The sequence below is a fragment of the Hemiscyllium ocellatum genome, chromosome 20, assembly GCF_020745735.1.
Source record: "Hemiscyllium ocellatum isolate sHemOce1 chromosome 20, sHemOce1.pat.X.cur, whole genome shotgun sequence".
Lineage (NCBI taxonomy): Eukaryota > Metazoa > Chordata > Chondrichthyes > Orectolobiformes > Hemiscylliidae > Hemiscyllium > Hemiscyllium ocellatum.
In genome coordinates this window covers 8,327,232-8,342,226 of record NC_083420.1, presented here as the reverse complement: position 1 = coordinate 8,342,226, position 14,995 = coordinate 8,327,232, and the positions used below count along the sequence as shown (strand labels likewise).

At 41.1% G+C, this 14,995-nt stretch overlaps 2 protein-coding genes across 4 annotated transcripts in view; one reads left to right on the top strand and one right to left on the bottom strand.

The window, feature by feature from the left end:
* The window catches only part of stub1 (STIP1 homology and U-Box containing protein 1), a 44,191-nt gene extending 41,076 nt beyond the window's left edge, over positions 1–3,115 (bottom strand). The window contains exon 1 of the mRNA XM_060840471.1: positions 2,623–3,115. Within this exon, the coding sequence (XP_060696454.1) occupies positions 2,623–2,736 (114 nt within the window). The 5' untranslated portion in view covers positions 2,737–3,115. The remainder of the gene's footprint in view (positions 1–2,622) is intronic.
* Positions 3,116–3,270: 155 nt separating this feature from the next.
* Positions 3,271–14,711, top strand: zgc:112496 (uncharacterized protein LOC541336 homolog). Of its 3 annotated transcripts, none has more exons than XM_060840130.1 (6): positions 3,271–3,324; positions 5,256–5,426; positions 7,169–7,262; positions 9,647–9,806; positions 9,900–10,052; positions 11,370–14,711. In XM_060840130.1, exons 2-6 carry the CDS (start codon positions 5,284–5,286, stop codon positions 11,543–11,545), a joined length of 726 nt encoding a protein of 241 aa, XP_060696113.1. In that variant the 5' UTR covers positions 3,271–3,324; positions 5,256–5,283; the 3' UTR covers positions 11,546–14,711. The 3 variants fall into 3 exon arrangements, with proteins under 3 accessions (XP_060696113.1, XP_060696114.1, XP_060696112.1); XM_060840131.1 differs by having other exon boundaries at positions 3,277–3,324; positions 5,231–5,426; XM_060840129.1 differs by having other exon boundaries at positions 3,283–3,513.
* Positions 14,712–14,995: the final 284 nt, after the last annotated feature.

Below are 14,995 nucleotides of genomic sequence, written 5' to 3'. Positions count from 1 at the left end.
CCTCTCCACAGATATTATCAGACTGGAGTTTCCCCAAGACTTTCTTTTTCATAACTCCACTATCCACAGGATTTTGCTTTTATTTGATGAAATGATGCTTCAGTTGCACAGCCTTGCTCAGCGCAATCAGCTTTGGACATGACATTTCAGGGAAAATAGAATGGCCCTGGAGATGGCATTGTGTAGAATGAAAACACAGGTAAAATTATGGCATATCTAGCAAAAACTTGACTTTAGAAAGTCAAGGCATGAGATTCATGGGGTTGAATGTCCTATTATTATTCATTCCTACTTCTAATGCAGGCCTATTACTCAATCCTATGGAGCAATACAATGTATAAATGGCCTACAATCTAGAGGGAAACAGAAACATCAAAACATGGACAAATTTTATGACACTAATCTCTGGAGGGATCGGGTACAAAAAAGAACCTGCTCAAATTCTGAACATTGAAACAGCAAAGTGTCAACATCATGGGGAAAGCAGAGCCAATGAGAGGTCCAAAACATTGGTAAAAAAATTGAGACATCACAGGGCATCTTCACACACAAACTAATTGGTGTTAGATGTGAAGACACCGAACTATGAAAACAGTTAATACTGAATAATGAGGAACAGTTTTCTTTCTGTTTTAAGAAAGAAGAAATTGAATCAGTATCCAGAAATAAAGTACTGCATTCATTTTCACATTTTTTTGTGCTTTGTTTCAGGTGCAATGATCTTGTAAAAATTGTTTAAAAATGCAATCGACCACATCTAGCATCCAATGTTCGTATAGCCTAAAAAGATTTATCTATTGGGGCCAGGCAACTCAATGGCTTAAGTGCATAGTTGTTAGACTTGGCCTTCTATCAATGACCAATTCAGCTGATAAACACGCACTGTGAGAAGAGTACTACTACTGAATCATGTAGATGTGATGCAAAATGAAATTTTTAACTTTACTATTCAAATCTTAAACATACACATCCGCTGAAGTACCAAAACTGGCCAGATATCAAAAAGTAGACTAAAATTCTTCAGCCTTTGCAGGACCATAATAGCAGTATATACAAATTAATCATACAAGAATATAAAGAACAGGAGCAGAAACAGATCATTCCTCCCTTTAACCTGGTCTGCCATTCAGTTAGATCGGTCTGATCTGATTGCAAACTCAACTTGACTTTCGTTACTCTATTGATGACCCTTAGCCCCTTGCGGATCAAAACTCTGTCTAGCTCAACTGTCTAGCCTAATTATATTCAATAACATAGCATTACTGCTCTACTGTAGTAGACAATTCCAAAGATTAATAACCCTCAGGAAAAAAAGAAAGAATCGTCATTTCCATCTTGAATGAAACATCTCATTCTGAAAATCTGTCCCCAGTTCTGGACACCGGCACACGGGGGAAACATCCTCTCAGCATCCATCCTGAAAAGCCACTTCAGAGCATAAATCAATAAAATCACCTTTCACTTTTTAAATTCATATAGGTGCCAACCTGCTCTATCTTTCCTCATAAGACAATCCCTTCAAATTAGAGAACTGCCTACAATGAAAGTATATTCTGTCCAAAATAAAGAGACCAAAAATGTATACATTCTTAATTGTGGTACAACATATATCCTGTACAGAAAAGGCTAGACATTTTATACTCCACCCCTATTTATATCCTTACTTACCCATATGCCAACTTTTGTGAACCACATCCAAGGGCACCCAGAACCCTCCGTATCACAGCATTCTGTGTCTCTCCATTTAAGATTTCACTTTCCTATTCTTGCCAACAAACAGCACAATTTTCCAGTTTGTACTCCATCCATCAAATGTTTATCTACTCACAAAACCTATCTACAATACAGTACACACCAGCCGGTTTCAAAACAGTCTCTAACCTACTGTTAGACTACTGAAAGGACTCTCAAACTCTTAACCGGTACCTGTAATTTTGTTTTTGCCTATTATTTACTTATCTATGCTACTTAACGCTGTGATCTGCCTGTATTGCTCACAAAACAAAGCTTTTCACTGTGCCTTGATACACTAGACAATAAATTCAATTCAATTCCCTTTACAAACACTGGTTCCTCCTCAGAACTTTGCATCTTATACCAATTCTGCAATATCAAAATGGCTGAGGGGAAAAAAAGACAGATACAGAATTCAGAGCCTGTTACAACTGGGTGATCTGATAATGCTTTCAATGGCATTATAAATAACCAAAATACAATTTTAGGGAGCTTATGATCACACAGATTCCAAGCTTCATCATTTGGACATAAGTCTTTTAAACACAGGACCTAGAAAATTATGCAACAAGTTCATAAACATATCTTCAAACAACCATTCACTTTTTGATTCAGGTAATTCCCCCCAGTGTACAAATGTATATAATTAAATGCTGCATTTGCTGGATTTTGAAGCATCAGCGTTGAGTCATAGCTGCACCGAACAAACCACATACGGGAATAACCAGGACCCGAACACCATTACTCCATCCTGAAGAGTCACTCTCAATTCTGACATTAGAAAATTCAAAAGCAAAAAAGAAAACGACAAAGCACAATGAATGAGAGGCATTTCATGAGGTCTTCACAGGGCTCAGGCCTCTCCCCGACACCGGCTGAGATACTCACTATGGCCTTGCTGTAGGAGGCCGCGGCTTCCTGGTACTTTCTGTTGAGGAACAGGCGGTTTCCTTGCTCCTTCAGCTCCTGAGCAGTCAGGCTCTTCTCGGGGCTTCCAGACATGCTGTAGCTTTACCTCCCCCGCACCCCGGGTGAATGCAGGACACAGGGGGGGGAGGTGTGGGAGAGAGGAGAAGTGAGACCCCGGCTTCCCCCGCAGCTGCTGACGGGCCTGATGGTGGTAGGAGAGCCCCAGGCTGTGATGGGGGAAGGGTGAGGCCTAGGCCCAGAGATGAGGGAGCGGGGAGGCTGCGCTGGTGAGGAGCCCCCCTCCCCGAGTGAGAGAGTTGAGGCCGGACCCCCGGGAGCTCAGGGGCGGGAGGCCGGGCGGGCAATCGGTCGGAGGCGCGGCGCCTGCTGTTTGTGTACAAACCGCACGCAACCGGCCACGCTCGACGGCGTCATCCACCACGGCCAGCCCCGCCGCTGGCGTCGCGCGTCCCGTGACGACATCTCCATGCGCCGCGGACGCATGGGCCGCTCGCGTCATCTCGCGGCGCCGAACGGAAGGGTGAGCGAATCAGCGTGCGACAGACACCACCCCCGTGAAGCCGCAGCGCCGCCATCTTGTTAATGGAAACCCTCCCCCCCCCCCCCGGCCAAGGCTCCTTCAGTTCCCGCCGCCGTGTGACCAGGACCGATTCCGTTAAAGTATAAACTCGGCGTAAATATTTATTCACCCAGTCACTGCCTAAGGAGGATGCTGGAGGCAGGAACTTGAAGAAGTTTTCGAGCTGAGCATTTGAAGCGTTACAGTATTACAGTGACCAGTTTGGCGCGGTGGTAGTGTCCCTGTCTCTGGGTCAGAAGGCCTGGCTTCAAGTCCTACCTGCTCCTGAGGTGTCTAATGATAAGATACCCGCACGGCTAGGGACCAAGTGCTGGAAAATGGGATTAGAATGGATTGTTGCCTGGAGGCTAGCAGTGTTACGATGGGCTGAATGGCCTTTTCCATTATGCTGTTTAAACTTCTTTGTGGCATGTGTCTCACTGCAAACCCATTCAGTGGCGTGAACCTGAATTATCACCAACAGGGTGAAGGTGCTCTTCTGCAGTATGGTGCATCACAGCAGCAGGGACCCAGGTTCAATTCCAGCCTTGGGTGACCATCCGAATGGCGTTTGCACATTCTCCCTGTGGCTGTGTGGGTTTCCTCCCACCATCCAAAGGTGAGGTGAATTGGCCACGCTGAATTGTCCATAGTGTCAGGTGCATTAGTCAGGGGTAAGTATAGGGTGGGTTGCTCTTTGGATGGTCGGTGTGGACTTGTTGGGCTGAGGGGCCAGCTTCCATACTGTAGGGATTCTAATCTTAACTAAAAAGGTCTTGGGTATGATGCTAGTTTTACTTTTTGCCAATGAGCAAAAGACAGAGCATTTCAAATATCCGTGCCTACTTTCACTTGAGTTCTGGTGTTGTTTCTTGGAAGCAAGCAAAATGCAGCAGCAGTTGAAGATTTAAAGTAGGTGTTCTGATGGAAACCATCACCCCACCATGTTTATCTCTCTCCATGTATGTTGCCAGACTTCCTGCAGCTTCTTTTTTTTTCTGTTCTTATTGTCTCACAGATAGTATTTGAACAGAGGAACAAATTATGAATTCAGTGAGGTTTTCTTTTTTTTGTCCCCATCTTTGGTTTTACACATAAGGGGAGTTGCCCATTTAAGGCAGCGATTTGGAGAATTCTTTTTCACAGAGGGTCTTTGGAGCTCTTTTTGCCAAAAGAGCAGACACCTTGAATATTTTAAAGACTTATATTGATAGATTTTTTTTAGATTCATTCACGGGGTTCAGTTATCTCTGGCTAGGTAACCACTTATTGCTCATGCCTCATTGCCCAGAGTCTCACGCAGCCAGACAAGAATGCCAATTTCCTTCTCTAAAGGACATTTGTGAACCAGATGGGTTTTTCCCCAACAATTAGACCATAAGACATAGGAGTGGAAGTAAGGCCATTCGGCCCATCGATTGGCAATGACTCTTTAATTCCAGATATTTATTGAATTCAAATTAGATGAGATTACTTAGAGTTTGGAAGCAGGCCCTTCGGCCCAACAAGTCCACACCGATCCGCCGAAGCGCACCCGCTGAGACCCATTCCCCTACATTTACCCCTGCACCTAACACTACGGGCAATTTAGCATGGCCAATTCACCTAACCTGCGCATTTTTTTTGGACTGTGGGAGGAAACCAGAGCACTCGGAGGAAACCCACACAGACACGGGGAGAACATGCAAACTCCACACAGTCAGTCGCCTGAGGCGGGAATTGAACCCGGGTCTCTGGCGCGGTGAGGCAGCAGTGGTAACCACTGTGCCACCGTGCTGCCCACTATCATGGTGGGACTCAAAGTCAGGTCTTCACCTGGGTCTTTGGATTAACAGTCCAATAATAATGCCACTAAGCCATCATCTCTCCACTTGGGTAGATAGGCATGTGGAGTGATCAAATCAGCCACAATCATGTTAAATGACCTAGTAAACTCAATGCATTAAGTGACCTAATACTGCTTCTGGTTTATGTTTAAACACTGATGATTGCAATATTTATGTGCAGGTATAAATGTCATTTTTACTGACAGGTTGAAACTGTTTATTGAATAAAGTAACATGGCTGGACATGAAATATTGTATAACTGCAAGAATCCTACCGTATGGAGGTCTATCTTTGCTCTCTATGGGGATGTGGTTGAAGCAAAGGCGATGGCATCCAAAGGGAAGAAAGCAGGCAAGCTGACTGCACTGGATAAATGGTGAGGGGTTGACCTTTCTTTCATAACTTGAAAGACAACAGCTAAGGCACAGATTACTTTTGGGGAAAGGGTGACTGGAGGGTTGATGAGAGACACCTGATATTGTAATATTTATTTGATCACTTTGGGAAATTTAAGTACTCAGGTCTGAGACTAAGGATTGGATTTTCATAGTGGGTTGAATGTCAAAGAATTTCCATATTTTCTAAGCCTGTCTCTTCACGGACAGTGCTGACCAGCACTGTATCCTTGGTGGGGAGCTGTGAAGGGCTGGAGTCTAATCGTGCAATCACAGATATAGACCTGTTGAGTATTTTAAGTTATCATTTTAAAGCATAACTGTCTTTGAGTAAAAGCCTTTTTCACGCTTGTTACCTGAAGTTTACAGTAGCTTGAGCCATAACACAGCAGTGAAACCATAAACCCTTACTTTTGACCTGGCTTTATAGCTGTATTCTTTACAGAAATTGTTTAACGATTAGCCACAATTAATCAGAATATTGTTTGATTGCTCAAGTGCTTGATCAAATCAAAATTATTTAATTTATTATTGAAAATTAACTCAATCCAACACCAAAAAGCGATTAGAGTTTGATCGTGATAGGAGTGACAGTTGGCACGTGGCTCAGTGATTGGCACTGCTGTTATAGGGATAAGGCAGGAACAGGATACTGATTGAAGATGATCAGCCATGATTATAATGAACGGTGGTGCTGGCTTGACGGGCAGAATGGCCTACTCCTGCACCTATTGTCTAACCCCCTGACTGTGCCAGGTCCCTGGCATTGTTCCAGGTATTTATTGGGAGCTGTGCTATTCGCTGAGCCACATGTCACCTGGCACTCCCCACCTCTGCGTGGCTTTCCTCTGGGTGTTCTGGTTTCCTCCCATTGTCCAGCAATGTATAGGTTAGGGTGGATCGGCCATGCTGAAATAGCCTTATAGTGTCCAAGGATGTATAAGTTAGGTGCTTCAGCCATGGGAAATGCAGGAACACAGGCATGTGGTCGGGGAATGGGTCTGGGTGTGATGCTGTTCGGATGGCTGGTGTGGACCTGATGAGATGAATGGCCTGATTCTATGATGGGAATGTGAGCCTTTGTGTGGGTGCAAACATGAGCTGCCTTAGTCTAAGTGAATTGCATTTTAGAAATAGTAGCTGCATGGAAGCTGGCAAATGAGAACATTCGGAAATCTCAGCTAGGAGATAACAAAGACGAGAGGTCAGAGATTCTGATGGTCACCCACGGTAGCTTACATTGATAAAACTCTCAGGCTTATAGAAAATGTTTCATGTGCTGGCCCACAAGCTGTGTTGTAAATGCACTGTTGCATGAATACGGCTTTTCTCGGCTCCATTTACCTTCCAAAGTTACTGAGGCCTAGGAAATCCAGCCATCATTAGTTCCCAATATAAAATCCCTTAAAATGCAGCTTCCTTTCAACACATTGTAATGGTTGACCGATCTGAGGGTGAGTTGCACTCTGTCATGCTTATTTTTGGTAGTTTAAATGATACAGGTGACCTATTAGTGTGTTTTAATGGTGTTGTTTAAGGGAGAACTATTGGTCAGCAGAACTTACTAGTGCAATCCGTACATTAAATAGTAGCTAAGATATCTTTTTAATAAACATGTGACTATTGTGTGGCCTACAGTAAAGAAGGGGAAAGGTTATTTAAGATGTTTCTTCACTCATATATATTTATGAACGATCTGACTGCTAATTCTTCTCTAACTCAGGTATCAAGAAGAATTACCCGAGGCTATCTGTAGTCGCAAAGAGAAATTCCTCACTCACACCGAACTGGTTCAGTTGATGGAATGGAAACTCACAGTAAGTATGCTGCGTAGGGTTGGATTTATGTACTAAAGAGCAAGGTGGTTTCTGAATGTTTCTGTACCTTGAAATAATATTTAGGGATGGGAGCACTGCTATGTATCCCCTCCTCCACACTTGAAGAATCAGAGTCTAGTTATTGTTCCTGACCTGTGATTCTCACAGTCTGGGATCAAATCTCCCACTTTAATGTTACCCTCTGACCAGGCCTTTGGAGGTCCTCCATGTTTAAATCCTACAAGACCACTTCTTTCTTTTACAGAGTGACAGGGGAGTCTAGAGGTGCAGTGAGTAGCACCACTACACCAAGCTGTAGGTAAACAGTATACATACAATAATACAGCATTCAAACCTAAACTAAATGTTGTTGTTTAGAGTTTTTCTGGAAGGTGTTGGAAAGAACGTATAATTTCTGTCACAGCATTTGAAACAGACACTGAATTATTTTAAAAATGAATTGGAGTTGGCTATAAGATAGTAATTAATTCTATGAAATAATTCAGTGGAACCTCTAGGGCAACTTTTTCACACAGGGTGGCTCATGTGTGGAATGAACTACCAGAGGAAGTGTTGGATGCGGCTACAGTTACAACATTTAAAAGACATTTGGATAAGTACATGAATAGTAACAGTTAAGGGGGATATGGGCTAAAATGAATGCAAGTGGGAAATGTTTTGTTTGGGAAACTTGGTCGGTGTGGACCAGTTGGACTGAAGAGTCTATTCCCACAGTCTATGACTGTGGGGTCAGAAGACCCCCAGACTAAATGGGAGTTATATCAGAAACTGTGTTCAAGATCATTTCAGGGCTTGTTGGCCATGGAAAGAGACTTGACCAAAGGATTTCATCATTAACCTGCTAATCCAATCAACATGTCCATGGCAGGCAGTAAGAGCAAGAAATGTTCTGATTGGTCATGCTTGATGTGAGCTAGTGTACTTCAACTTGTAACCAATTGTCTTTCTTGAAACAAAGGGAGATACACATAGTACTTTTTGGATTGTGAAACGTTGCTATAATCTTATTAGACCATAGACCTGCTGTCTCATTAGAGAGAGAGACTGCTGTTGGGTGATTTAAACTGAGGACCCCCACTCTTCAGTTGAGGGGAGAGTTTGAGAAGGAGAGTCCTTCATGGTATAGGAATTGAACCCATGCTGTTGGCATCACAAACCAGCGATCTAGTTAAAGTCCCTTCATGGATTGTAACTGCTCACAGACAAAATAAAGGAGAAATTCCTTTCTTTTCAGTTATGACCGTTTCCGGTCACACACTATAACAGATGTGACTTGATTCGGTTCTTCAGGCTATTTTGTGATTTTATGTGTTCACTGTTATATCTTATGTTTCCTGTTACTTCTCTCTAAATCCTGAAGATATCATAAGCTGCTCCGTGAATAAAAAAAACTTCCATTTGGTCAATGGTCTCTGAATTATTTTAAAAATTAATTGTAGTTGGTTCTAAGATAGTAATTAATTTTATGTACCCCACAACTTTAAGGAACATTCTAAACAATAGCATTTAGTGTAGATTAAATGTCATATTATTGTACATATAATGCTCACTTTTTTTGGGTCTTGGTGCACTAATACAATTTACATGCTTATTAAACTGAAACTTATTTTCATAACCAATGTTTAGATTGAAAAGCTAGGAATGTCCAGATGTGTCGTCTTCCTGAACTTTTTCTGAATCCTCTACAGAGTATTAATGTTGGAGGAGACTAAAACTAGATGCATTATTCCAAATGTTATCTAAGCAATATCTTCTAGAATGACAAAATAGTTTGTTCATTCTGTGTTGAATGGTTGTGATTATGACCAAGTACCCTACTTATTATGTTTATTGGCATTGTTCATGTACCTTTAGTGAATAATGTTGTGTAACAGAAAAATTCCATTCTCCTTCAGCTGACTTCTTCCATATAACTTGATCTTTGGTTGAATACCATTTGCCAGGTTTAACTCGCTCTCCCAGTGCAATGCAAACTGCTACAGAATACCATTCTCCTTCACAGTATAAAGCAGAACAGCAGCTTGCAATATCTTATTATGCCAATGCAACTAGACCTACCATCCGTGGGAATGGCAGCATACTTCAGTGAAAAGAATAGTCTGGTTGTGATAAAATACATAAAGGATAATGGGTCCTGTGTGAATAGATGTGGAAGGATACTGGACTAAAGGGGTATGCAGTGTCATAGAATGTTATTTTGTTTTAAAGGTGAATGTAGAGTTTTTCTGGGTTGTAATGGGATGGGAATCTGTGTTGCCTGAAGATGGAGCTAGTAGTGTTACTAAGACCCAGCTCCTTATTTGTTAACTTTGAACTTTAGTGATTAATTTGACTTTTCTTTCCCTCTACCCTTTTATCCGTAGAGGGGCAAGTTCCGCCCAACACTGCAGCAGATGGTAATGAGTAATTCGAGGGACAGTGTGGAGGCCTGCACATGTAAAGCTTTTAAACTGCTTCCTGATGTTTCAGCTGCAATCACTGAACTCAGTAAACTGAAAGCAGTGGGACCTGCTACAGCATCGGGTAGGAAAGAAAATGCTCATCTGATTACTTGCACCGCTCATCCATCCAGTAAATCTATTATAATGAAATCTTGTATCTCACTTTTATGCTTAGCTGTGCTTGTGGCTGGTGCTCCACAAGAAGCTGCGTTCATGGCAGATGAAGCAGTGGAGTCAATCCCTGGCTTGGTTCCCATTAAGTACACACTTAAACACTACATCCTGTACCTGCAAAAAGTGAGGGAATGTGCCACGCAACTCAACAGCAGTAAGTTTCTGTAATTTTCACAGCTCTGTACTGAGTACCGAGTTGCTGTGCACTGAGGGGGAAATTCTGCTGGTGGGTTAATGTCAGAATGTTGAGATGTACTAGGAATCAGTGTCATATACAGTGATCTGAACAGTGTGATTTTAGTAGCTTTACAAATCACTTTAGGAAATGTGTTAAAGATATTCTTTCGCAAAGACCCTACTCTGTGTGTAGTTTGAGTGCTGGGAGTACGTTATATGGAGGTGCTGGTGGTGGACAAAGTCAGAAAGAGTTATGTTTCAATAAGAGTTGGGAACAATCTATTGTTCTGTGGTAAAGCAAGAAAGGAGCCTCTCTTGAAGTCAAACTAAAGTGCTAAAATGAACAATTCTTACTTTGAGAAATAGGAGCGATAGAGTGAACAAGGTTCAAATTTTGCAACAGGGACAGACTTTAAAAGTACTTAATTTTCAGAGAAGCACATCCCTGAAGTTGTGCAGAATGCTTCACGTATACATACTTTATCTTTCTTCAGTCACATCTCTGACAAGGCAACCTGCCTAGATACAGTATTGTGGTGTTATTGGATAAACTGGTCTATTTCAGAAAAGCTAAGCTTGGGATCTACTAGCACAGTAGGCTTGTGTTGTAGAATTGTCAGTTACAATTTAACTCATATATACCTTTCCAAACATGTTTGGTACAGTTCCACATGTTGGACTTAATGGCAAAACTGAAGTCCATAGAATAAAAGAGAGAGCAGCATTATGGATACAAAAGTGGCTAAGGGATAGAAAACAGAATTTTGTAGACTGGAAAAAGGTAAACAGTAGAGGCCCCATAGGTGGCATGGTGGCTTAGTGGTTAGCACTGTTGCTTTATGGTGCCAGAGACCAGGGTTCAATTCCAGCTGTCTGTGGGAGTTTGCACATTTTCCTCGTGTCTGCATGAGTTTCCACTGGGTGCTCCAGTATCCTCCCACAGTCCAAATATATGTAGGTTAGTTGGCTTGGCCATGCAAAATTGCCCATAGTGTCCAGGAATGTGCAGGCTAGGTGGATTAGCCATGGCAAACGCAATGTTATGGTGATAGAATAGGGTGGTGTGCTGTTTGGTGGGTCAATGAGGACTTGATGGGTTAATTGGCCTGGTTTGACACTGTAGAGATTCCATGATTCTGAAGCAGGAGCACTGCTGTTTAAACATGCATCATACTTTGTGAGTAGCTCTTTACGCCACTATTATTGAAGGGAATGTATTAGGGTAATGGCTTATATTATTGACATGACAGTATTTGGGTTTTCTACGAGGTAATGGTGGATTTGCCTTTTACAGATGACTCAGTGAAGGATTGGACCCCTCACAGAATTGAACAATGTCTTTGGACCTGGGCTGTGGGCCAGCAGGTCAATCCTTTGTTGCTGAAGGGTGTCATGCTCCATCAAAGTAAAACGGTGGACAAAGAAAAGGCCACAACAGCAAGACCTGTCAAAAGGCAGAAAACGCAATGATGAAAGCAGCCACCTCATGAGTGAGAAGTGTTAAATTCTAGCTTTACACACTTGATTGGTGCAGGAAATAGTACAGAGGGTGGAAACTATTCAGTAAAACCCCTAGACTCAAGAGTATAGAATTTGCAAATCAGAGGCCATGAATTCCCAGGCTGCAGACTCAGATTTGTCAGTCCTGGGATCAGTTGCAAAGCCTCTTTAAAGGGATGTGATTTTTTTTCCCAGTGAGCAGGGCCTAACGAGTTCAGAAGCACGATTATTGACATCGACAGAACCTGCAAAATGGTTAGGTGGTATTGCTGTATATGCACAGGTTATTCTGCTGTTTGATTTTTCTCCCAAACCACCCATCAACTGTCTCCCATTCCCCACATTTTTCACTCTAAGGCCATACCTCAAAATGTGGTTGCAGAGCAGAAAACAGGTTTAAAAAGCAATGCATGATATTGGAAACAGAGAACAGGCAAGGGATGATATTCTCCCCCAGAGTCATACAACATAAAAACATCTTGCTCTTCATGAACAATTGCTTTAACTTGAAAGTATCACATGTATAAAGTACATAAAATTTATATATAAGTTTATATTACGTGTACCTGTTTGGCTGTAAAAATGGCAAAATAATCTCAATGAACAAGATAGTGGACCTATCAGTGGGTCAGTAGCAATTTGAAAAAATGATAAAAAAAATCCAGTAATTTTTTTTCTGGTTTCTGCTGACCTTGGTAACCTGTCCCATCCTTAATTGATAGAACGAGTGATTTACAAGCAACTATACTCTTTATTCAGCAACAATGTGTACTTGCTTATTGACATCACAATATGGCTATTAAGACACTTGACTTATGATCCTAAAGGAACAGTCAAGGTTAAAAACAGCTTTGCCTTAGTAAAAAGGAATGAAGTGTGTGTAACTTGATTTATACTGCTGTCAGTACTCTCTAGTGCTATTGAAGATTTGCTTGTACAGGTTAAAAAAAAATGAATTGGAGCAGATGCCTCAGGGAATTCCATGTTTTCCAATATAATGAGTTAACTGTTTCTGATCCCATTGCTTCCATTCTCTGAATGCCACAGGTGTTTTGTGTGGAGTGACAAATGTTGAAGTAATAATTGTGCATGGGCATTATGTTGGCAGTAATCCCAGTTTCCAACATAAATAGCCTCAAATAAAATTAAGGTTCCAAACTAGAGAATGCATAAAGTACAAATATAAAAATGTAACACTTCTTTCAGGTTGTAGATTTTTGTTTGAAGTGTCATCAATATAATTTAATGAAACCGCAGATATCATTAAAGTTTTGTGCATGAAATTCAGCATGACCTGCTTACAATAAAACCAAATATTTTACTTTATGATTAGACTTACAGTGTGGAAACAGGCCCTTCGGCCCAACAAATCCACACCGACCCGCTGAAGCGCAACCCACCCATACCCCTACATTTTACCCCTTACCTAACACTACGGGCAATTTAGCTTGGCCAATTCACCTGACCCGCACATCTTTGTGACTGTGGGAGGAAACCGGAGCACCCGGAGGAAACCCACGCAGACACGGGGAGAACGTGCAAACTCCACACAGTCAGTCGCCTGAGTTGGGAATTGAACCCGGGTCTACAGGCGCTGTGAGGCAGCAGTGCTAACCACTGTTAAGATTTATGGAGCAGTGAATTATATTACCAGTCATTGAAAACTCATGGCTCCATTGTTATGAATATGTGGGTGTACTGTATCTTTTAAGAGGGTTAAAAACAACAGAACTACCTGACAGAACAAAGTGTTCTGAAAAGAAAAAAATAATGTAACATTTGGTCAAACAAGTCAATTAGCTGGTTACCTGGTGACAAAAACAAATTCGAATATGACCAATTAGTTTAAATTATACCCCAAAATACTGACCTCCAATCGAGTTTAAATTGAGTATGTTGACAATCTTAAGAGCTAATAACACAATCCGATGCTTTGGGGGTATAAGACCAATGAAAATTGAACAGTTGGGAGGAGAACTGCCAAACTGCTAGCCCTCTTAAAGGTACCTTTATTGATCAGTAACCTATGAAACAGAATCCCCAAGAATAAGAAAAGAAGACAGGAATACAGAGAAGAACTGAAAGCTGTCTGGTTTTGAGATAAGAAGTTTTGTTTGGTAAATATTAATCCGGATTTTTATCGGACCATTATTGTAGAGGGGAAAGTAAACAATAGGTTAGGGAAAGGAGTTGTAAATAGTTGTTAATTATTCTTTGTTATACTTTAAGAAATAAAGTTGTTAACGTTTACTTTAAGTAGTCCTTGACCTATCGAAGTTTAACAAATTAATGTGTGGGATAAATCTTTTCTGTTGTTGTTGGTTTCAATTAAGCAGGAGGGTTTACCCCGTGTCATAACACCATTCACAAAGTACTTTACACCAGGATTTTTCTCAAGTTTTCTTAATCTTTTGTTGGAAATTTTGGCAGAAACCCCATTTCCTGTTATAGCTAAAGTCTCTGTCCATCATGCCCGGCAATCAGAGTTCCCAGGGGAAATTTCTGTCTAGATTATTTGTTGATTTTACACTTTTTAAAAAGGTTTCTCTGAATTAAACTTCAGGAACATGGGGCTTAATTCCATAATTTGTTCAGTTAGAGTTAAAATTGGCCTAATTTTGAAGTCCAGTGATGATGATTGTCTTACCACAAGCACATGCTACGTTTAAGGTAAAATGCATAATCTGAAACAAATCTGAAATAATTCATCAGCACTTCTCTTGGTTTTGTTTACGCTGCTCCGCTCAAATACTGTTCACCGTGATTGAATTTTAAATTTTTAAAAAATTCCTGACATGGGAACATTTCGCCATTCCAAATTCTGTGGTTCTTTTGTTACATTCGCTTTGCATTATAATACAATAACTTGTTACTTATGGTTTACTTAGTTGTATGATCACTTTTTGCCCGCCTCTGTTAATAAACTAGACATACAAATTGATATTGCTCCATGTTACTTGAGTTCAGTGTAACCCTACGCTGCATCCAGTCATTCACTGGAAATGTGCCATAGTTAATTGTGATCTTTTGCAACACTGATTTGTATATCATACTTTTTATAGCTCAATTCTTTAAAAGTGATTTTTGGCCTTCCTGGCCTTGCCATCTCATTACATTACAATATTTTGTAAAATAAATTGTCAAGATTATATGTATTCCTTTCTAATAAATTTTGTTGTCAAATAGAAATGCAATTCTGTGCCTTCAATAAAAGCTATCAAACACAAGTTCACTTGTCAGTCATGACCACCAGCTTTATTAGGTCCATTTGTACAGCATGACCTGTTGGAGTCAACTGAAATAAAGCCTGCAGGGTGGGACTTTGGGGAGACCAGACGATTTTTGAGTGTTTTACACTTGCTTTCAATCTGTAAGTATGATGTGGCTTGATTGAAACAAAATTCCGAAAGGTCTTGACTC

Excerpts from the sequence above, each read along its gene's own strand:
- zgc:112496 (XM_060840130.1), top strand. The coding sequence starts at position 5,284 with ATGGCTGGACATGAAATATTGTATAACTGCAAGAATCCTACCGTATGG. Across the intron at positions 7,263-9,646 it reads TGATGGAATGGAAACTCACA|AGGGGCAAGTTCCGCCCAAC; the intron begins GTAAGTATGCTG and ends TTTTATCCGTAG. Across the intron at positions 10,053-11,369 it reads TGCCACGCAACTCAACAGCA|ATGACTCAGTGAAGGATTGG; the intron begins GTAAGTTTCTGT and ends TGCCTTTTACAG.